Here is a 24,370-nt window from a genome sequence, read left to right as displayed (position 1 = left end):
ACCACGGGGGGTCTCTTCCTATATAAAGGTATATACATATGTGCCGCTGGAATGGGTCCCTTTTTGGATCCGTCAAATATATCAATGGGGTGTAATTTTACCGAGGAAATATATCAATAGGTAGTAATTGACCGATTGTGATATATCAATGGGTCAAAAATATATGAATGGGTTATGATTTCGCTGTGAAATATATGTATAGGTAGGGATTTCACAATTATTCAATATATGAATGGGGGGTGTTTTTAAAATCCCAGCTGCACACCTGTACCCAAAATCCCATGTTGAGACCCCCCCCCCCCCACCCCCCCGTGGTGTACACAACCCGATGCTGACAGTCTATCGAGAAACGAAGACACACACACACACTGGCGCTGCCAAATAGGAAGTAACATTATCCAGGACCTTTTTCTATCAGTATCATTCTATATTTAATGAAAATTTAACTATTAGCTATAGCCGAATCAATATTTTCTAATTAAACAAACAGAAACGGAAATATGGATTTTAAAATTCTCTTTTAAAGCGCTACTATCCGAACAGATTAAAATATTAATTCTTCAAAACACATCAAAATAGAAGGTAAAAATCAATAACATCCTTAAAGAATTGTTTCACACCTCAGCACTATTGATTTTAAATTCCATCTTTTCATTTATTTTATGTATTATTCATGTTTGAAAATTTCAATATGTAATGTCATATGTCTTTGACTATCTGTGGTTCGGTTGCTAAGCAATGCAATATACCTGTACAGGTTAGCTGACAGTTTTATCCAGGATCAGCAACCTCGGTGCGACATAGTTGTGAGCGATGAAGAAAATGGCGGGTCTGTATACCCCGCTTTGTCTACTGATGATTGTGTCATGGACATATCTTGGTGAGTAAATCATAATTTATTGAAATTATTGTTTCTATGCGGACCATTGTAATTCTCTATTAAGAATAATTGAATACGGTCATTGTTTATTGATTATCCACCTTTTGTTAGTGTTCAACTTAAAATTATTTCAATTCTGCTTTTAATATTTAATTTCGGAAAGCAATAAATACAGGGGGATCAATATACCGATTCAATCATAAAGCAAAGCCCAGTTTAAAAAAAGAGTCATTCTTTTTTAAATGGAATCTTGCTTTTATAGAACTTTGATTAAAATGGATGGCCTGAAAAGATATTTTTATTTTTTGCAATCGGAAGGGCGATTTAAGTTTAAGTATAAATAGGAAGGGGTTAGGAACGATGAACGGCAAAAGGATTTCTTTCGTAGAGATGAACAAACAGTAGATACATTCAGAATTGAGTGATTGGTTGAGTGATGCGGCAAATAGTTCATGTATAATGTGGATGAGAATAAATTGTATTAAACATAAAAAGTAAATCTGCCTAGGAGTAGTAGATAGACCGGGATAAAAGATGGAAATTCCATCTCTCCCCAGAACATAATGGTATTATGGATGGGAGCATAAATATGCATAAATTATGGTCCTTAACACTCAACAAAAATTTTGATTGGAAAACTGTGCATAATATGTCTTTTTACTCCACAAAAAGCTCAAACTCGACTGGTTCCAATATAGAATAATACACAGAATATTGGGCACAAATAAATTTTTTATTTAAGATAAAAATAAAACAAAGCGATAAATGTACTTTCTGCAATGAAGTTACTGAAGATATTGAACACATATTTTGGACATGCCATAAAATAGCAGATCTGTGGATAAGACTCATGGACTGGATTTATAACCAAATACAAATAATTATTCCATTTAACATGGATATAATTTTATTCGGAAATTTAGGAAAAACAGAAAATAATAAAATAAAAAACTTAATAATACTTTTATCAAAATTCTTTATCTATAGAACAAAACTGTGAAAATCAAGTAAATTTTGCAGGGCTGAAAAACTATCTAAAAGAAAATCTAATACTAGAAAAGAATATATTTTTTTAAAACAAAGCCTCTTCACATTGCCAACCTCTACTGGGACCCCTGGCTTCCATTATTAGAATAATTTACACTTAAGCAACTAAAAAAGCATTACCATATATAATGTTATTGTGCATTTTATTTTAGCCTTCTCACACCAACATATATGTTTTTATATAATATACTGTTATATGTTGTTTATTGTTTATTGTCTTTTGTTCTTGGTTTGTGCCTAAAATGCATATACATTAGATCTAATATCTGTTTTGTGTTTGTATGAATTATTTACAATGGAAAACTAACTTTGCCAAATTTATTTAATGTTGTATCTTAAGAAAAAAATACTGCTGCCAAATTCCAAATTTCAAGGACTTTTTATTTTTTATTTTTTATTCTCTAGTTTTTTATTTTTTTGTTTTTGTTTTGCATTTGTGTTTTAATTATTTATTATTTTCTCTTCTATTCTCACTTACTCTCTTAAATTAAATTCTCACTTTATTGATTAACATTGAAATAATTGATACACAATAATATACTGTATATATATTTTATAATTTTGAGTACTAACAATTACTAACAATTTTTCTAAATATACAATCTAATGTTTAACGAGGCCGGGATAATGTACCGGTACTTTCTGTATCAAACTAACAAATGTGAAAGTTTTCAATAAAGTATGTATAATTTAAAAAAAAAAAAAAAAATATGCGTTCGACAGGTTGCCTTTACACCCCTCCATAGTTGTCGAAAGTGTTTTAATGGAGAGAGAGGCTAGTACTCTGCCTACATGAACTCGTTTCGATTATACGTGGCTGTGAATTTATGCATCCCGAAAAGTAAAACAGACGCTCTTACTAGCATATTTGGTTTTACTGCCAGGTTGAAGAATACCAATCCTGACCTTATTTCGAGATTTCAAGTCAATCATTGGGGATTCAACATCATAAATTTGGATTACAAACAGGGAAGCAGGGAAATGTTAAGTAAGATCGACAAGAGAAAAACACAAATTTTCACATAATTTTACAAAACAAGACACAATTAAGTCTGCCTTCTTTCTTGGCAAAAGTCTAGATATCGATAATGATGGTCGGTTTAAAACAAGATTTTACGAAAAAGCAGAAGATTTCAGCTTCCGAATTGTGAAATTTCCATTTCTATGTTGCAAAGTTCCAGCATTCACCAGTATATGAAGTGTATATCTTCCAAGTTTATACTTAACTCCAGAGCTTGCATTTCATGTAATGACCTCCTTGATAGCGTGTAACTGATTAAAAGGATGCCATTTAAACAAAAGTTCCAGGCAGTGACGATTTGGTTGAACGTTATCGAACTTGTTTCAGAGATAACCATATGTATTTTTTAACTGCCGTAACCACAATCCTGTCCTCTTCTGTCGACTGTGACCTACAAAATTAGAATTATCGACGGTATTGTACTTACATGAGTGACACGACAGGTACCACGTGTGGAGCAGTATCTACATTATCCTACCGAGGCACCTGAGATCTACCAGTTTTGGTGGGTTTCGTGCTAACCAGTCTTGATTTTTTTCATTCTGTGTTTTGTGTGACTTGTGCTTTTATATATCCTTTTGGTATTGTCGCCTTGTTTTCGCAAGGTAAATGATATGACAGTGGTAAACGGTTTGTTTCATTGTACCAGAAATTCAAATAACACGAAAGTCATTCATAATTCCATTTTATGAAATTTAAAACAAATCGCTATCAGAAAGTTCTGTATGATCGGGATCCTTTAATATTCAGAAATTAATTTTGCTGTTCCCATGTGACATTGGAACAAAATATGAATCCCTGGGGGTATGTTTTGGCACGGGGATATTTATATGCACCACATTCAACCACAAAGGTAATAAATGCAGTAATTGACATGTAGCTGCCCGGGTACTCCTATTTTGAAGCTAGACTATATCTAAGGAAGCCGCCGAGTAAGCTTTGCAACCAGCCACGTCTGTTCATAGTGTTCAAAAAGATTAATTCAACGCGTTGTTTACTGAGAGTAACACAACTATATCAGTCCAAAATCCATTTAAGTAAATATTTGAAAGTGACTTTATTCAAGACAGAATTTCTGCAGATAACGAAATTCCCTGCTAGATCTTCGAATTTCCATTCTGCGTTTCTGTCCAGTTATGTTATTATGTTCTACTTAATGTTTTTATTTCGTCAGCCGAGATGCAACGTCTTACGAAGTCAGGTTCTGATTTATGTTTTAAGTTTCATTGAAATCCATATATATATATACACTAGTTATGTTTTATTTGGTTTGTGGCACCGTTAAAGTCCACAATTCCTCTAAATTCCACAACACCGCTAAAGTCCACAACAATTTTCCGCTTAAGTCCACAACGCCGTTAAAGTACATCATAGATACCAGGACTAATTTTTGTATATACGCCAGACGCGCGTTTCGTCTACAAAAGACTCATCAGTGACGCTCGAATCAAAAAAAGTTAAAAAGGCCAAATAAAGTACGAAGTTGAAGAGCATTGAGGACCAAAATTCCTAAAAGTTTTGCCAAATACAGCTAAGGTTATCTATGCCTGAAGCAAAATTTCCGGTAAAGTCCACAAAATGACCTCCGCTTAAGTCCACAAACAAACACCGTTAAAGTCCACGATAACAAGTTCCACTAAAGTCCACAAAAAAGCACCGATAATTATATATAAAGTCCAAACATTTTTTTTGTATTATCAAAAGATCAATTTTCTGTGTTTCACACCCGATATTATAGATATAATTAAAAGCATGGACTTTTGTTCTTAAAAAGTATATCTTGTCAGCATAAATTATATTTTTGATGAATGAAAAGATTATATTATTTGCTTTATAACCATCAATTTGATCTTTGTTTTGCGATTTTATCAATCAAATAGACAACATTTCTGAAAAGTTATCTAGATATCATACTCTTTTATTCTTGAGTAAACATTTGTTCAAGATCTGTAATTGATGTCTGGAGCTGGCATGTCAGTTAACTGCTAGTAGTCTGTTGTTATTTATGTATTATTGTCATTTTATTTATTTTCTTTTGTTGCATCTTCTGACATCGGACTCGGACTTCTCTTGAACTGAATTTTAATGTGCGAATTATTATGCGTTTACTTTTCAACATTGGCTAGAGGTATAGGGGGAGGGTTGAGATCTCTTAAACATGTTTAACCCCGCCGCAATTTTGCGCCTGTCCCAAGTCAGGAGCATCTGGCCTTTGTTAGTCTTGTATGACTTTTTTTTTCTTTTTTTTTCTTGTGTATAATTCGGAGTTTAGTATGACGTTCATTATCACTGTACCACTATACATTTTTTAAGGGGCCAGCTGAAGGACACCTACGGGTGCGGGAGTTTCTCGCTACATTGAAGACCCATTGGTGGCCTTTGGCTGTTGTCTGCTCTATTGTCGGGTTGTTGTCGCTTTGACACATTTTTCATGTTTTTGGTGATGATTCAAATTTAGTTTTTAGAGTTAAGCCCCAGTCCCACTAAACCATAATCACACCACGCTCGGCGCGATCTAAAATAAATTCAGATCGTGTTGAGGTCGCGATATGAGCGGCATGAAAATGTAAATTTTCGTTGCTTTCACGATTCTACTACGTCCTCATTACGCTTCTACAACGATCCCACTACGATTATACAACGTTCTCATCGCGCTTGTTCCGCGACCTCACTACGCTTATCAAGATCTTTCTACGTTCATCACGTTCTCACTACGACAATACCACGATTTATGCAATTGCAACACGATATTACCACGCTTCTACTGCGAGTATAACACGCTCGTCGCACGACCATACTACGATCATACCACGCTCATACTGCGATCTTACTACGCTCCAAACAATAACGTCAACATTGTGTCCCATATAAATACTACAACTCATTCCTTCTATTTCTCATGATACGTAGAGTTTCTCGAAAACAAAACAGTCATGCTACCAAAATCTACGTAAGGGTACGAGTAGAGGTAGAGGCAGAGTGAGATCTGGTAGTAACGAATCATGATCCAGAAGATATATATAAAAAAAGATGTGGTATGATTGCCAATATGTCGGACTGACCACTCCAACCTGAATCACACCTTTTTTTTCTGATCCATTGATAAGATCAAGTGACGATGATTTAGTGAACGGTAGTAGGGATGACACAGATGTGTCAAGAATGATTAAGCCTTTGGTGGAAAAGGACAAGAGGTTCAAATTACATACAGACAAAAAAAAGCTGGAGAGCTTTTATAAATTTTGTATGATAATGACAATGAGCATGAGGATCGTAGTATGAACACAGTCGGGTCGTAAGAAAAGCTTGACGAGGACGGCATGGGCGTGCTAAAATCTTACTATGATCCTGAACAGCGCGATATAAGCATGTATAAACGTGGTATAGTCGTAGTGGAAGCGTGTTTGGGTCCGGTTAAGATAGTGATGGTCGTAATGAGGTCGTAGTAAAGTCTCTGTGAGATCGTAGCGAAGTCTCCCCGACAAGAATTGCGCTGTCGCTACGATGGTACAGCGACCTTTGCGATCTTACCACGACCTTACTGCGCTGTCACTACGCTTCTACTACGACCTGATTTTGCCATGACCGCACTACGATTGTTTTGGACATGTTCAAAGTAGGTCACGCTCATCACGATCACGAAGACCTCAGCACGACCGTATTACGACCTTACTGCGATCTGAACTATCGCACTACGATCGTCAAAATATTCATTTTTTTCACAGATCTTAGTGCAATCGTGGCCTAGTGGGACTGCGCTGTTTTTCGTAAAAAAAAGGTTTTTTTTACATGTCGCGCCGTATCTCAGAAACTATTCAAGATTGTTGCATAAAACTTCTCACACGTATCATGTGCTCATGGCGCAGCTGTTTATTCATAACAAATATTTTGGGACTATTTCATGTAAGATTTTAATCAAAAGGTGTCAGACCACCAATTAAAATCCCTATCTGTTCAACCAAATTTTGCAATTTTCACAGATTTCTAAATATTTTACCTTAAGTTTAACTTCATAGAAACCAGGTATATCCTGAATTGTACATGTATCAGCTTTCTACATGCTAATTTTCACCATACCTTTAAAGCCTTCTAACAAAATAACTGACCTTCGAACAGAAGTACTCCAGAAATAACCCCTGTTTTTTTGGAAATCTTAAATTAGTATGCTGTGAAGCGCATTAATCCTCAATTTTTAATGCAAACTCATAGACAAGTAAATTTTGGCTTAAAATGGTCAAGATATATTTCTGTTTCACCAAAAGTTTCATTCACTTCCCGATGTATTTGTGTGTTGAGAAATCCAGAACTAATAAAAATAAGTGTCTAGTTTAAACATATTTAATTATAGTGGATTGGGAAACAAGTTTTGCAACTTATATTAATCGCTTTCCACTTTGCGGGTGCGAGTGCTGCCTTGTAGCGGCATTAGCCTGCTCTTTTCCGAAATCTACAAGGGTGTCTTGAACGTGCATGATATATGACTCTCTCTTAACACGGGTCAGCCATTTATCGTTCCCTTCCGACGGACTATCATCGTTTCCTCAAGACCAAACTCGCAAATGGTGTCAAGGGAGCGCCGAAAATTCAGTCCCTGAAATTTTCATCCCAGACAGGAATCGATCCAGGAACTTTTGTGTTAGTAGTCCGATGCACTAACCACTACACCACGGCGGCTCTCAATGTCTATGAGCATTTGAGGGTGTGGATATAGAATAAAGGCGATAGGAACGCTCATCTTGCATTGAGCCCGAACACCAACAACTGTTGAACAATATTTAAGTCATATTGATTGATAAAATGTACGTCACATCAAAGTTCACGGTATCGCTTTCAGAGTTAATTTTCTTTCTTTAATCTCTTTTGAAGATTTCCTGTAAGGTTTTCCTGTTTGAATGGTTTTAATTTTTGGGGACCTTTGAAGCTCAGAGTTATGTCATTCACTGGAAAATTTCGTCAATTATACATAGATATAAGAAGATGTGGTATGAGTGCCATTTTTTTTTAGAAATGAGGTCCAAATTGGCCATCATCATCATAATACAAAGATTAAAATTAATGGAACAAAGTCATATACAGATATTGTACTTTTTTCATGTATCAAACTGATAAAAAAATACTACCGAGAAGAAAAGTCCATGTTTTGTATTGTACTAACGGGATAAAAATAACGAATAACATGTTTTTAACAATAAAAAGATGGTGTGGACTTAAACGGTGCTTTTTTGTGGACTTTAGCGGAACTTGCTATTGTGGACTCTAACGGCGTTTTCTTTTGGACTTTAGCGGAGGTCATTTTGTGGACTTTAGCGGAAAGTTTGTGGACTTTAGCGACGTTGTGGACTTTAGCGGAAAATTGTTATGGACTTAAGCGGTGTTGTGGACTTAAGAGGAATTGTGGACTTTAACGGTGCCACATTTAACTACTGAGAGCCAAACAAACGGTATATCAGACTCAATAAATCTTTGGAAGTTGCTTTTGTTATGTGTGGGGTACAGATAATTTTAGAATTGAAAGGTGTTTTTGGTTACTTTTTGTCAGTAAATATTCAATCGTCATTCTAGTGTTATATTTCAGCGGTACTTGTTTCTAAGAATTGTTATAGGCGGGTACAGATAACATTATTAAAATTGATAGGTGCTTACTTTGTCAAGAAATATTCAATCATTGTGGTGTTACAATTTACAGGTACTTTTCTAAAAAATACTCTTTAACTTATATAAATATAGGAAATGGGGCGAAGCAGCCCCCTCCCCTTTTCATTTTGCTGTTTAGAACGTTCTCGAAACACCTTTGGTGAGGGAGATGTGTTTTAGTGTCATATTATGGTATAGGGGTAATTTATTTTTCATAGACAAGTGCCTTGTGAATACGGCATTAATGGAGTTTTTAAAAATCAATTTGGAAATTTGAAACGAAGCAGATTGAAACAAAATATTAAGTTATTTCATAAATGAAACTGATATTTTATACATTAATTGAGGCAGTTGCTTGATGTATTTTTTTAATTTTTTTATTATTATTATTTCGAGTATTTTACTTTTAGTTGTCTCAGATTTTTAGGACTTTTTTATTTTATTTTTCAACTTTCATAATATATAAATTAAAAATCATTCCAAACCTATATCACCCATTTAGGATTCGAACAGAATTTTATTCCAGGTATCAACTTAGGGAACTGTTCAAGTATAAACAACATAAAATTAAATTGAAGTAAAATGACAGTTTCCACTAGTCTTTTAATTTCTTACTATGAAAAATCAAGACTTTTAGAGCGGGAGTTAAAATGCAAAAAGACAATACACATAAAACACCTCAATAATTGATTTTTCTTCTGTCTGTGCATATTATAATAGCGTAAAATTGATTTTAAAATATGATAAGCTGGATGCGGTGTCGTGTTGTGATTGGTGACAGTCTGTCAAGACGTCATTTACTAAAGTATTTGTAATTACGGATATATTACCTAACATCATGCATGAGCGATATAAATTATAGATTATTGGCAATAAGAACTATTTGATGAACCTTATTTTTGAACAAAGAGACCGAATATTTATTTTTAAAAAAAGGAAAAAATAATGAAAAACTGGAAGCACAACAGTATAATACCTCAGATTGGCCACCATTACCGATTAATGGGCAAATGAACCTTGAAGTAATTACAGAAGGTGATGTAGACAGTGTAGCTAGTTTTCATGATATTCAAGGTGTTTAGATTAAATCAATGTTGCCGAGTTCACTTGAAGCTCTCGAAATAACATTACTTACTCGGGTTTGCTAGAACCTCTCGAGTTAACGCCTCATGTCGGGGTCCAACTCTCAATGGGCCAGGGTTAAACTCGAGCAACCGGTGAATGACGTCAAACCAATCATATTTTTTTATGCTTGGTCATGGCCTTACTCTTCTGTTACCCGGCAGAGTTGTTCCTAGAAGCAACCCCAGTGCGTTCACGTGAGACTCTAACAACACCTTTAGTCGACTCTATAGAGTTTGAATTATAAATCCCATGTGGTAGACTATCACTAATTTTCTTTGTATTGCTCACTTGTTTCTCTAATGCTGGTGCTATTTTTCTGTGCAGGCTACACACCTTATTAACGTTTCAATGTGAGACATCCGCGACGTAGCGGGACGTCGGTTATACTTATTTTCTGTATTCTAATCATTAACGCGTAAATTAAGTATTTATTTGAATATTATTGGAACTAGATGAACGGTTTCTGTCAAGCTTTGATCAGCGACTATAAATGATGCAGCATGCGATGTTGCGAATGACACGTTTTGTTGGCTTTTGATGCTGTATGATTTTAGCTTGTCTGAATGATGAATAAAGAAATCATGCATCCACTTTTAATATTGAGAACATCAATAAAAGGAATTTGAGAGAAAATTGATTCAAGGGAAAAAAGAAACTTCTTCATTTCGATATCTGCATTTTTGAGGTTGGAAATAGACAACAAAAATCAAGAAATTCATATTGTCCGCAAATTTTCCTGTCTACTTAAGCATTTCAATAAACATGTAACTTTCAAAATTGCTATAAATAAAGTTTTTAATAATATTACAGAAAATTTGCAAGTGAACCGATGTGTATAAACTCCAATTCACTTTTCTGTGCATAGTAAATGAAAACAACACGTTATATATGTTTCATGCGTCCGAAGCTGCCTCCATCGTTGGAAAATTATTTCTCAACAGTGTCTTTTGGTAAACTTTTTTTCCAATGTTATCCCCCTCCCCGATTCCTGATTGTAATATCTTTATCAATATTTTTAAATAAGTAATTTTATTTACATGTTCTTCAGTATATCCTTGTTTCAAATTTCAGAATTAGACAAGGATACATTCTTACTACATAAATGGTCATCCTTTTGAATATTTTCTGAATTTGGTTTTGTTTATATTTTTTCTTCTTCAAAGTTTGACAATGTAATAAAAAAAATCTTTTAACAAATCTATAAAAAATATGACCTGATACAATCAAATAGTAATAAATTGTTTTAAAACTAGTTTTATTTATGAACAAGAATGTGTCCCCAGTACACAGATACCCCACTCGCACTATCATTTTCTGTGTTCAATAGACCCTGAAATTGGGGTAAAAACTCTTATTTGCCATTAAAATTAGATTATCATATCATAGGGAACATGTGTACTAAGTTTTAAGTTGATTGGACTTCAACTTCATCAAAAACTACATTGACCAAAAACCTTAAGCGGGACAGACGGACGAACGAACGGACGCACAGACCAGAAAACATAAAGCCCATCTACTATCGTAGGTGGGGCATTAAAATCGTTTCCAGAAGCAAAAACAGTGCATGGCATTAACATTATTTACGATTACGTATGACTGCAGTGTGTAAGTGCAAAGGTCGACGACTCTCACCAAATCTGATAACTCATTGTACCATCGCATGCAAACATTCTAAAATTGAATAGCTGGTTTAAGTAAACAGAAAAGCAAAAACCCAAAAGGACCATTAAAGAATTACATTAAAACAGTAACAAGTATAAAGTCGATGATCGTTTTATCAATTATTTTCTAAATTCTTTAAGCACAACCATTTGGAAGGGTATGAGCATGTTTTAAATAAACAAAACCAGTTTTATTTACATACAACATGGTACAGAGCTTTGCGTATCTTAAAGCCTTAATTGATTATCAAGTAACCTTTTTTGTTATTTCAATACCTAAGAGTAAACATTAATGGAGATATACAAATATTTGATCATTGACGCAAAAACACAATCATTCAATATTCACGATACAAAGCACTCAAATCGATGTACATTGTTGTGTTGAATTGTTCACAGGTTTTATCTGATCGGCTTGCTCCATTAAAAATGTAGTGTTTAACTGAAAGCATTTGAACATGTTTGCTTATTTCAATTTCCTTAAGTGCGTGTGATTTTTATGTAACACTAGAACACACCCGTGATATCTGATAAAGTCATGGCGATTAAAAGATGCACAGTTTTCTCTGCTTTCAACATCTTTCTGTTTGAACCCGTCGACCTGGAACTTATCAATTATTGGAATTATTCATTTTATTCATTTTATTTGAAAAACAAAAGGGCCTGGAAAGGAGTATTTTTTAATCAACAGCATTGTCCTTAAGAGTTATAAATAAAGTTGAATTATTTGATTCGCTGTTTTACGTCATTCCGGCTAACAAATTGAAAACTGTACATGCTGTACCTATACGCATTATTAAGTCCAGATTTTTATTATTCGTATTGTCATCTTAGAAAGTCATACTGATTAAAATACTACAATCGGGAACAATGTGACAGTGATTGAATTTAGTAGTGTCAACCCTGTGATTACGACCCGTGTATATAGCAAAATCCTAATAAAGCGTTTGGTGGTGCGCCTGTCAGATGCGGAACGTACATATAAGGTAATAGCAACAAGTGAATACTATTGGTATCGGTATCGGATTCAACCCGGAACTTCTTAATTATTGGCAATATTAATTATGTGGAAAACAAAAGGGTCTGGAGTGGTGTAATTTTTAATCAACAGCATTGTACTATATTAGTTATTTATAAAGTTGAATTCTTTGATTCATCGTTTGCTGATAAATTGAACCTCGTAATTATAGTATTATAGATGTTTGATCAATAATCGCAAAACTGTTAACAAATAAATAAGATGTACATATTGAAAGCTATAATAATATAGCATACATAGTTTTATTTGTTTTTGTTGAAGGAATATCTGGTTCAAAATGAAAAAAAAATTTACCCCTACATCTTATATTGTATATTATAGTTGCCATCAAATAGACATTTACCCCTACATGTTATATTGTATATTATGGTTGCCATCGAATAAACATTTACCCCAACATGTTATATTGTATAGTATGGTTGCCATCAAATAGACATTCACCCCTACATGTTATATTGTATATTATGGTTGCCATCGAATAGACATTTACCCCTACATGTTATACTGTATAGTATGGTTGCCATCGAATATACATTTACCCCTACATGTTATATTGTATATTATGATTGCCATCGAATATAGATTTACCCCTAAATATTAACCGCTCCATGATATCACGGTAGGGTTCTTTAATCGGATGTGGGATGCAATACCCGCAGTAGTTTGGGCTTCTCGTCAGCTACACAATGTGGGACGAGAGAGCAATAATAGCAATGAATGACGGCCCTGTTTGGGAAACAAATGTAATAAAGCTTTGGGGCTGTTATCTACACTTTGGTCGGGTTGTTGTCTCATTGAAATATTCCCCATTTACATTCTGAATTTTATTACATGTCTTTTTGCAAACAGTGAGACTATACGATACAAAGTTCGATCCGATAGGTCGGTCAAGCACATAGTGTGTATTTTCATATCTCCGTTACATGACGTTGTCCTTTATATTTACGTAATACTTGCCACTGGATGTAGTGCAAGCATAACTCATTCAGTCAGTTGTTCTGTTCATTTGTGGATGGATCGGATTTTTTTGTTTGAGTCCAATATCGGTTTGTTAAGCATGTTATTTTACTAAAAATCCAAATCTAAAAAAAAAATACAATGTCGCAGTGAGGATAATTATGTTTTCACGGAAATCAACGGGTTATTATTTTTTAATAAAAGTTGTCATGTTATGTTAGTAGCTTGCTGCTTATTTCGTTTCATGTTATATTAACTTTTTTGTATTTTAGTTGATTGCGCTCCTCCGGCAGAACTCACACTTGATGTCAATCTTGTTACTGGATTTGATGAGGTTGAAGTATACATTGGTGGTATGACTAAAATGTTAGTCAAAGTAGCATTTCCGGCAGGAACGACAAGCGCCGTTAGTATAGAGCTCTTGCCATCTACAAATGTGACAATTATGGCGTTAGGCGATATCAAAGTTACTGATGCCTCTCCAACATATGTCACGAAGCTTGGTTCCAGTTCAATAGTCCGGCACATTACTGATGAAACATTAGGAGTAAGTTTCAATAATATTTTCCAAATTCTCTTCCGTAAAAATCGAACATTTGTCGTTATGGTCTTTGCTACCCTTCTTTGATTGAGCAAGATTTTTATTTGAAACTGAAACACTGTTTGCATTCAAATGGAGTGGATTAAATAACTGAACTGCTTAAACAGAATATTAAGATAACTTCTAAGTTTGATTTATAGCTTTTTTTTAAATATCATTTTATCATTCAAACTTACCTAACTTGAAAACGAGTTCATGGACCCCTCTGTTTTAAAATGTCATTTGGTTTGATTACGTAAGAAGATTATATGTGCCAATTTTTATGAAAACGTAAATAGTGCATTTTTTTTTAATAATGATCAATATGCAGCAAAACATTACGTTATTTTAATTTGATCAATATGCAGCAAAACATTAGGTTTTTTTACTACATTCGTGAACATTTGATAAATATGAGTATGTTGAAAAACACAAATTTAAAGGACATTTATATAAAACAGAATTTACAAATAATTTAACAAAAAAACAGCGTGTGTTTATCTTTTAAAACAAAAAAGTTATGTATTTATGTCGAAAGGAAAAATACGTCCACAAATCCGAATTTTGAGCAAATATATAAAATGTGGACCTCATTTTACTCAAAAAGTAGCACATGAAGGTATATTTTTTATTACATATTTGATTTAATCAGGCAAAAAAATAGCCGATATGCAAATTATCAGCAAAATTTCAATATGGGATCAAAACTGTATCGTATGCCCATACGGACGTTCGCTCCAGTTGTTTTGGGGTATAGTTTGAGATATTCGGAATCCTCTGATTTAATCCATGTAGTGCCATTAAACATTTTGCCGACTTACACCTACTGATCTTTCCATAATTTTAGTACATACTAGAACACACCCGTGATATCGAGGGTTCGTGACTGAATTAAAGTATATAACTATGCGCAAGCCTTATTTTAGTATTATTTTTTATCTGATAAAGTTATGCCGATTATAAGATACACACTTTTCTCTGCTTTCAAATCTTTCTGTTTGAACCCGTCGAACTGGAACTTATCAATTATTGGTAATATTAATAATTTGGATAACAAAAGGTCCTGGAATGGAGTATTTTTTAATCAACAGCATTGTCCTATGTTAGTTATAAATAAAGTTGAATTCTTTGATTCACTGTTTTATGTCATGTCTGCTAACAAATTGAAAACGGTTCCTATATACACCTTATTTTTAGTCCAGATTTTTAGTTTTCGTATTTTTATCTTAGAAAGTCTTACTGATTAAAATACTACAATAGGTAACAATTTGACAATGATTGAATTTAGTAGTGTCAACCCTGTGATTATGATCCGTGTATATAGCATAATCCTAAATACACCGTTTGGTTGTGCACCTGTTAGATGAAGAACGTACAGATAAGGATAGGTAACATGAAATATACTATTGGCATCGGTATCGGACTCGACCCGGAACTTCTTAATTATTGGCAATATTAATTACGTGGAAAACAAAAGGGCCTTGAGTGGTGTAATTTTTAATCTACACCTTTGTACTATATAAGTTATATATAAAGCTGAATTCTTTGATTCGTCGTTTTTACGTGATGACGGCTGACAAATTGGACCTCGTAATTTTAGTATTATAGATAGTTTGAAATGTCGTCTTTGAAAATCTTATAAAATCCTTGTTAATTTTTCATCGTTTTAGAAAGGAAAAAGGTGCCAATGTTATATGTATAAAAATTCTAGATAGAATTATTTCCAGCCAAATTTTCAATTTTCAATTTGCTAATACTAGTATCTCAAAAACAAGCACATGGACCCTTAATTCTTTTCTGCTTTTTTAATTTCTTTATTTACATAATATAAATTTATAACAGTCTTTTGGAGCTCTTTATAGCTTGTAGTTCGGTGTGAGCCAAGGCTCCGTGTTGAAGGCCGTACATTGACCTAAAATGATTTTTGGATGGAGAGTTGTCTCATTGCCACATCTTCCTATATCTATTTAAATCAAAGTACTGAAGTACTGAACATCGGATGACCGCAGGTTCTTGTGGATGGTCAAGCGCATGTCACAGAAACAGATCACATCTCTATACCTGAAACTTGGGTTAATTTACAGAGATATTTTTTTCTGATAGAAGTTCGTGCTTGGATGATGAATAAATGACAGGAAATTAAACCTCACCGTAATAACTATTATATTGTAGTGCAAGAAATCAGTATACCTTGGACTATTATACTTATATAATAATAGTCGTAGAGAATACACTGGTTTGTTGTTATATATATTATTAATATTACGATTGCATGTATATATAATTTTCATCTATTTGTATATGATAATTCTATTCTACTATTATTATAGTGCAGTGCAAGTGCATGGTGGACACTCTTCTGTAAAAAAAAAATCAAAGCCTTAAAGGCTGTAAAAGCAATTGCTGCCATGTTAATGTTTTGGGGACTTTTATTTTTCATCTACATATATAAGAATTACACCTGACAGGACATGGTTGTCTAGTGAAAAGCAAGAAGGTTTTGACTTTATATCAATAAAAAACTTAAGCAGGAAATCATTTTTAATATGTTTTATATTTCACAAGGAGACAACAAGTTTACCAGGCTAAAGTTGGGGGTAATTATGGATTATCCCCTGGTAGTGTTTGTAACAGGGCAATAATTACTTTTATTTATTTAATTTTAACAATTTTCATAATTAATTTAAATTAACCATTCAGTTAAAACATTTCACCTTTCGAGACGCTAATATTGAAAAATGGGACAGAAATAAAATAACTTACAAGACATAAACATGTAAAAAATAAATATATATTTCAGCTTACTAAAAATATTTTCATAGTGTTACTTTGACATCATTTCTTAAAACTAAGTCCCACACATAATTGTTCATTTGATATGTGTCATCCTCATGCGATACGAGAAGTTTTCATGTCGCTAAATAGTCTTCTTGTCGCTTAATTTATTCTACTTGTCCGTTCTTGACGCTTCTTGTCGCTAAAATTCTTCTTGTCGTTATTAGTGAGACCGCTATTTTTAGATTACAGGTAATCATTTACACTACACGTATAACCTGTGTAGTGATTTTTATTTTACGATAAATTTATGAATGAACGATAATTTTATGAATGAACAAGAGCACCTGACCTCTTTCTGAAACACCAATTAAACATATAAAATCGTATTTATTAAGATATAATTCAGTCAAATTTTCACCACTAAATCAACAACTGAAATGATTCCATATTTTGTTGAAAAATCGTACAACCGGAGAACAGAAATCGCAGGTATGAAAATGCACTTTTTTCACTGGTGTTGAAAACCCAAAACTAATTTGACTATAATTTATGAATGACGGAAATTTAAGCGATAACAATACATCGGAGTGACCTCAAGGTCATCCTCTGTAAAAAGCTTGTTATTTTGAAACAGAGTATCGAAGATCCTTAATACTTCAACTTATTTTCCCTTATCAAATGTTTCCGTATGTTATCCTTACAAACATTATATAACATAACTTTTACGTGCTGTTCCTCTATTCTTATTTTCCACATACGAATAGAGTGTCAGAACGTTTAAGATATATACAAGACGGAGCCTTTGCTTACACCGAACAGCAAGCTATAAAGGGCCCCACAAATGACTAGTGTAAAACCATTCAAACGGGAAATCTATCAGTCTAATCTATATTAAAAAAAAACGCGAATGTAAATGAGAAATGTATCAAAGAGAGTAACCCGACCAAAGAACCGAAATCAGCAGAAGGCCACCAATGGATCTTCAACACATCGAGAAACTCTCGCATCCGGCCGAGGCGTACTTCTGCTGGCTCCTAAACAAAAAGGTGTACTAGTTCAGTGAAAATTAACGTCATACTAAACTTCAAAACATATAATTATAATTGAACTAAAATTAAAAATCTTACAAAAGAACACATCCTTCAAAACAAAAAGATAAACTTATAAGCCAGAAAATTTACAAAAATCTTATTCAACAAAAAATAAAACAAATAAAGAGGGTCCATGTCCCAAAACCGATGACGTATCTCCTATAAAAGTATTGAACATTTGTTCCTTAAATAATATCGATATCATATAAAATAAAATAAATCCCATGCAACAAACATGTAAATGATAAAGATGAATACTTTGTTTGTTTAAGTATAATTTGAATTAAAATCTCTAAGAATTTATTTTCCTTTGGATTGAATTTGATATTCCCATGATTGTAGAACATTTCATTTAGACACTAAAATTAATCATGCCTTTTTTTTTTTTTTTTTAGAAAAATGTACAACTGTCGACTCGTGCTGTGATTGATTTAGGAGACGTTACTGTCAGTAACATTGGTGGAAGTGAGGCCGACTATGCTTATCTTATCGAGTTTGAATCGTTTGTTGTGTCCACAACTGGACTGACAGACAACGAAACACACTGGGTCAGTGCAGGTGTTGAGTATGACGACAGTAATAGTATCTGGGTAGGACAGATTGCCCACTACATCAGAACCGCAACACAGGTTTGTTGAAATACTGTTGTCAACTGAAGAATATTTATAATTAATCTGCGTTTGTTTTTGCGTCGGACGAATTTTGATGCTACATGAATTTTTGACTATTTGCTTGTAAAATTATGATTTTTGTGTCATTGAGAGTTAGTGCTGCAGTGAATGACTATTTTATCAGAATAATTTGTTTAATCAAAGTTTGAGAATAAATGTTATCTTCACTGTCTCCATAAATCATAAAATACAATTTTATACTGTTAAATTTGATTTCAATACAGTTGAACATATAAATTCAATTGACTTTAAATCTGCTGAACAAGACATCAAGAATATTTAAGAAATTAACCATGTATTGAATATTAACTCATCATAGATACCAGGATTAAATTTTGTATTTACGCCAGATGCGCGTTTCGTCTACAAAAGACTCATCAGTGACGCTCGAATCCAAAAAAGTTAAAAAGGCAAAATAAAGTACGAAGTTGAACACGTTGAGGATATAACTTCCTAAACGTTTTGCCAAATAAAGCTAAGGTAATCTATTCCTAAAGTAGAAAAGCCTTTGTATTTAAAAAAATTCAGTTTAGAAACCTTTCCTTTTCAGGCCAATGGGAAGACACCAGCTTTTTCCATGGAAAATGTGACAGAAATAAAGATGATGTCTTTAACCCCAGTTGCATTTGAAGCCTGGGTACCATACCCAAACTCATTTATAGCAGTCGAAGCTATTTCACTGTCAACTACGAATGATCATCTCCGTGTTGTGTCTTTGAAATGTATTGCAAGCGGAGTAAAAACCAATTACGAATTCTACGACAGTACTAGCGCTACGACATTCTTGAACTATCCACTACTTCAGGCGTATGGAGCAGACTGCGCAACAGATCCAGGTGGAGCACGAAGACTTAGAGTAGAACTTGGAAATATACCGAACAGGGGTAAACCTATAATACGTAGTTTTGTAAAATAATTATTAAGAAATTGATCTTGGGTTAAATTAGAGATAACCGTAGTTTTTATCCCTTCGTTACATAGGTAAAATGAGTATACTTGTCTGTATATATATTTACAATATTAAGTGCTTGTGCACAATGGAACGGACTTATCCTGCTCGAAAATCATAAAAAAAAAGTATAATCTCCATGTGTTTTAGTACCTAAGTTTAAATGTAAATGAATGCTCCCAAAAATAATCAAAAGATGCGCGCAAACGTAATAATTTTTGCGCGCCAATGTAATGGCTATGTCCTTCGAAAACGTAATGCATTTACGTAAAGTAACGCAGAATTGCATTCGACAGTATTTACATACCGGACGTATATATAAAAAAAAATAAGGAGATGTATGCCTTTAAGAATGTTGAGACATCTGTATGAATCAAAGACTAAATGACAATGATATAAACAACTATAAAATAGTTTTGATTCCGGAGGTATCTATATTGAATAGATAAGTGAAGGAACAAAACGTAGCCATAGATGTTGTTGCCTGTTTAAGCCATACAGATATTTGATCAAACATAAAAACTTACCACTAAGTTTTATAAACTTCAATGATTTAACTGTTGTTACCGCAGATTCGTAAATCATTAATATTGAGTTTCTTGGTAGTAATTTTGTTTTTCACAACTAAAATGACATAATATTAACTTTACGAATACTTTATACATTTTGAAAATTGAAAGTCACATTTATGATGAGTTTATTAAAACATTTGATCTATAAAACAGATTCAACGGTATAAGTTTTTATTTACTTCTGCATTTGCAGTGCGTAACTACATTTTAATTATGATCGATATGTCATTCAACATTATGTATACGCCCACATATGAATGGTGCATCAGTTCGTCCGTCCCTCCTTTTTTAAATGTTCAAACCATTTCAAGCAGGTAGGTTTTTAAATCCGGCAAATATGATCATAGTCCAATTCGGCATAACATTATGGAATTATTGATTTACGATGCTACTCAACTTCGTAATTTCTTTGGCAATCCAACGGAATTTGAATCGAATTTCTAAGAAACAAGGTGCGCGTCTTTTGTTTTATTTTAAACTGTAAGCATCATACCAATAACTAGTACGCTGCTAGACAAATGTTAAAACAAGGGCGGGACATTTAGGCGAAATAGTGGTACCATTATTATTGTAATTGGATCGAATCTGATTGATTACTCAGAGGAAAAGTTTAGTGTGTGTGTGTGTGTGTGTGTTACATTTTAATGTTGTGTCGTTGTTCTCCTCTTATATTTAATGCGTTTCCCTCAGTTTTAGTTTGTTACCCCGATTTTGTTTTTTGTCCATGGATTTATGAGTTTTGAACAGCGATATACTACTGTTGCCTTTATTTAAACATTTTTTATTTTAAAGATACGATTCGATATTGACAATTTTCATATTTTTGCTGTTAGATATTAAATAATCATGAATATATAGAGACAATAAAGAAAGAAAAAACCTGCAGTTTGCATAATTTTGATATTCAAGAGTTGAAAGCAGTCATTTGTTTAATCACACCATGTAATTTCGATTTATATCAAACTTATCATTTGTTTTGTCAAGAGAACCCCTAGAAGTCATGAATATTGCATTCTATAGGGAAATGAAATTAAATTTTACCAAAAGCTCGGGTTCGTTGTCGCCAATTATGGAAACTAATGGACAAACATGTATGTAATTTATGTTCTTCTTCGCTATACTCATACGAACATAAAGATTGTCTTAATAGAGCTTTCTTACAAATTGACGAAAGGTACGAACGAACGTAAAGGGAGCACGTATTTCATTTCCACAATAACTGTTAAAAGAGTCTGTGTTTTATCCAGTAAAACAGCATTCTTTTCTAAATCAAGTTTATTTTTCAAAAAAGAATAATATCGCAAATAATACACGATTTTAACATAATCAAACAGAGAAAAATAGTGTCAAATACACTTACGTCCGATACGTTACTTACGTAAACCATGAGAACACACATTTCCGCGGGAAATTTTTAAGCACGAGTTTCACGATTAACTTTTCAACGGCATTATTGAAGTACGTAAGTCTAAATTTAACGACAAGATTCACATTTATTTAATTTTTTATAGTACATTTTCAGCAAATTGTCAAAGTGGAATATCGAGATTTGCTAAACAAAAATGATGATACATGTTTTTAAAAAGTAATGTTGAATAAATCTAGAAAAACAGATTTTGTATATCAAGAAAATAAATCTACGATTTTACACCATATACATTGTGGATTTTATAATGACGATTTAATAATACACATGTTTGGAAGATAGACGCGAAGTTATCACTTATCGTCCAGTGGCTAATATTTGATGAATGTTGAGGACTATAGGCAAAACGCAATTATACGCTAAAATATTCGTCCCATTGCCCCGGTATATCATTTATACACATTAAGGGGGGGGGGGGGGGGGGGTGATGATTCAAAACATTGTAATATTGAAGAGTATACGTAGGGGAGGGGTCGGTTTTTAGTTTTTTAGGGGCATTTTTTTTTGTCTGACTACTAGATATATTTAGGATATTTTGTAGTGTTATCTCATCCGACCTGGTGGTATCATATTTTAACATATCGTACGTCCCGAAATCCTAAATATATCGGAAAAGTCCAATTTAATAAGTGTTGTTGCATGTAGGATAATTGTCCGAAGTTCCACGACTATTATTTAAATATGTCAAAATAAAGGATCCCTTAAACGAGTCTTACGTATGATTCGTCAAGCATACGTACCTTTCGTCAATTTGTAAGAAAGCTCTAATAATACGTAAATAAAACAAAAAGCAATGTGAGAAGAAAGTGTACTGATCAGTTTAATATAAATAAATTGTGACAACTCTGGTCATGTAAATCATGGTCTCTGGACCTCCGAATGGTGGAAAATTAATCTATAAATATAAAAATGTTCGATCAGAAAAAAATATAACTCTATTTAATAACATATCATGAATGCAAAAGTATACGTGTCGATCTAATCAGTAAATTTTCTTGACAAGAGAAAAGGCGCGAAATCTAGATTTGTCATGATATGTGAAAACTGAATTACTGCGTCTGAGCGCATGCGAATATTTATACGCCAAATTAAGAAATGAATTTATCATTTATCAATATGTTATGTCAATAATGAGAAGGATTTTTTCTACAAGATTTATATTCGAGATTTAAAATACTAAAGTAGCTAATATAATTTCAGAGAGAATTGATTCAGATATTAGAATGAAAGTTTCTTTTCACATAGTTATTTCAATTTGTAAATATTCATATAACAAAATAGAGAAATCCTTTTGCAAGAATCGTTCGTATGTTTTATTCGTTATAGAATGAAATTCAAAACAGTGTGGCTGTGGCCATTGATTGACACATTAATTTCATCCATTGACTGGGACAATTTAGGTGAACGTTTATATGTAACGACCACTGCTCACTATGTACTTTTTAAAGACACTTAAACTATGGGGTCACCAAAGGTTCTCAACACCCTAATAAAGTAATTCGAAAAATTAATCAGAAATAACACGATGTTTTGATTTATATCAATTATATAAATCAAAACATAAAGGTTATTCCTGATTAATTTTTCGAATTATTTTATAATTAAAGGCGTCAAGAAACCTTTGGTGACCCCACAGTTTAAATGTCTATCGTAGGTACGTCGTGAACAGTGGTTGTTACAGACAAACGTTCACGTAAATTGTCCCAGTCAATGGATGAATTTAATGTGTCAATCAATGGCCACAGCCACACTGTTTTGAATTTCATTCTATATGTTGTGTACAAGATGCAAGTTTGTTCAAATTATGATTTGCATAGGGTTTTTGTATCAGTTGTAAGTCTTTTGACAAATAACTATTTGCACCAGATGATAAAAATAAAAAAAATTAACAGTTCAGATATTTCAACGTTGAAGCAGAACAAAACACATCTTTTATTTTTAACGTTTTTATTTTATGTATCGTTTAGGATCACGATTACCTGCGGTAGCTGGTGAAGTAGATAAAATAAAATTTGAAGCCATGGTACACATGAAATCAACTGCTATCCTGTCAGATGAATATCCATTTGGCGTTGGAGTAGAGATAGACGGATCGGAGGTCTGGGTAGCAACAATGAACGTCACTGCCATTGCAGCAGACCCGGTTTGTATTACAGATACAGTGCATGTTATAACTGTTAAGTTAAGCTAAGGAGTCAATAACCAATGAATCATACATTAATGTATGCACATAATCAGAGTTCACTTAAATGTGGTATGATTGCCAATGAGACAACTCTCCACAAGAGAACAAATGAACCGTTGGTTTTCCCGTTTGAATGGTTTTACACTAGTAATTTTAGGGCCCTTTATAGCTTGTTGTTTGGTGTGAGCCAAGGCTCCATGTTGAAGGCCGTACATTGACCTATAATGGTTTTCTTTTTTAAATTGTTATTTGGATGGAGATTAACAGCTATAGGTCATCGTTCGTCAACAATGAGCAAAGCACATACCAATAAGTTAGCTATAAAAGGCCCCGAAATCACAAAGGTTAAACAATTCAATTGAGAAAACTAACGGACTAATTTAACATGTACAAAAAACGAGCTAAAAATAAACATGTAACACAACTAAATTTACAGTTTAAGAAGATCTTCTATAAAGATAAGGAGATGTGGTTTAATTGCTAATCAGACAACGATCCAAGAAATGATGTGACAGTACACAATTATAGGTCGCCGTATGACCTTCAACAATAGCAAACACTTAGCAGTATGTTCAGCTTAAACCAACGCCCTGATTGCTGACATAACAATAAAATATGTAAAAAAATATGGCAGACAGCAACTATTGAAAACTTAAATTACTGGATCCTGACTACGAACATACATTGGTCGAAGTTTAACATTTTTGTTAGTGCACAACCCTTGCCATAACTTAGAAATATGCTGTAACAGCAC

The 24,370-nt window shown here is 33.3% G+C and overlaps 1 protein-coding gene across 2 annotated transcripts in view; it reads left to right on the top strand.

The window, feature by feature from the left end:
- Positions 1-586: 586 nt before the first annotated feature.
- The window catches only part of LOC139482376 (uncharacterized), a 36,594-nt gene continuing 12,810 nt past the window's right edge, over positions 587-24,370 (top strand). Inside the window, exons 1-5 of one of the 2 annotated variants that reach the window (XM_071266240.1) lie at positions 587-880; positions 13,637-13,911; positions 18,209-18,442; positions 19,035-19,368; positions 23,399-23,574. In XM_071266240.1, coding sequence (XP_071122341.1) covers positions 814-880; positions 13,637-13,911; positions 18,209-18,442; positions 19,035-19,368; positions 23,399-23,574 — 1,086 coding nt within the window. In that variant the 5' untranslated portion in view covers positions 587-813. The remainder of the gene's footprint in view (positions 881-13,636; positions 13,912-18,208; positions 18,443-19,034; positions 19,369-23,398; positions 23,575-24,370) is intronic. The other variant, XM_071266247.1, reaches the window with a different exon arrangement.

This window comes from Mytilus edulis, chromosome 1, assembly GCF_963676685.1.
Source record: "Mytilus edulis chromosome 1, xbMytEdul2.2, whole genome shotgun sequence".
Taxonomy (NCBI): domain Eukaryota; kingdom Metazoa; phylum Mollusca; class Bivalvia; order Mytilida; family Mytilidae; genus Mytilus; species Mytilus edulis.
The sequence above is the reverse complement of the archived record's forward strand: the minus strand, read 5'-3'. Positions and strand labels throughout refer to the sequence as shown.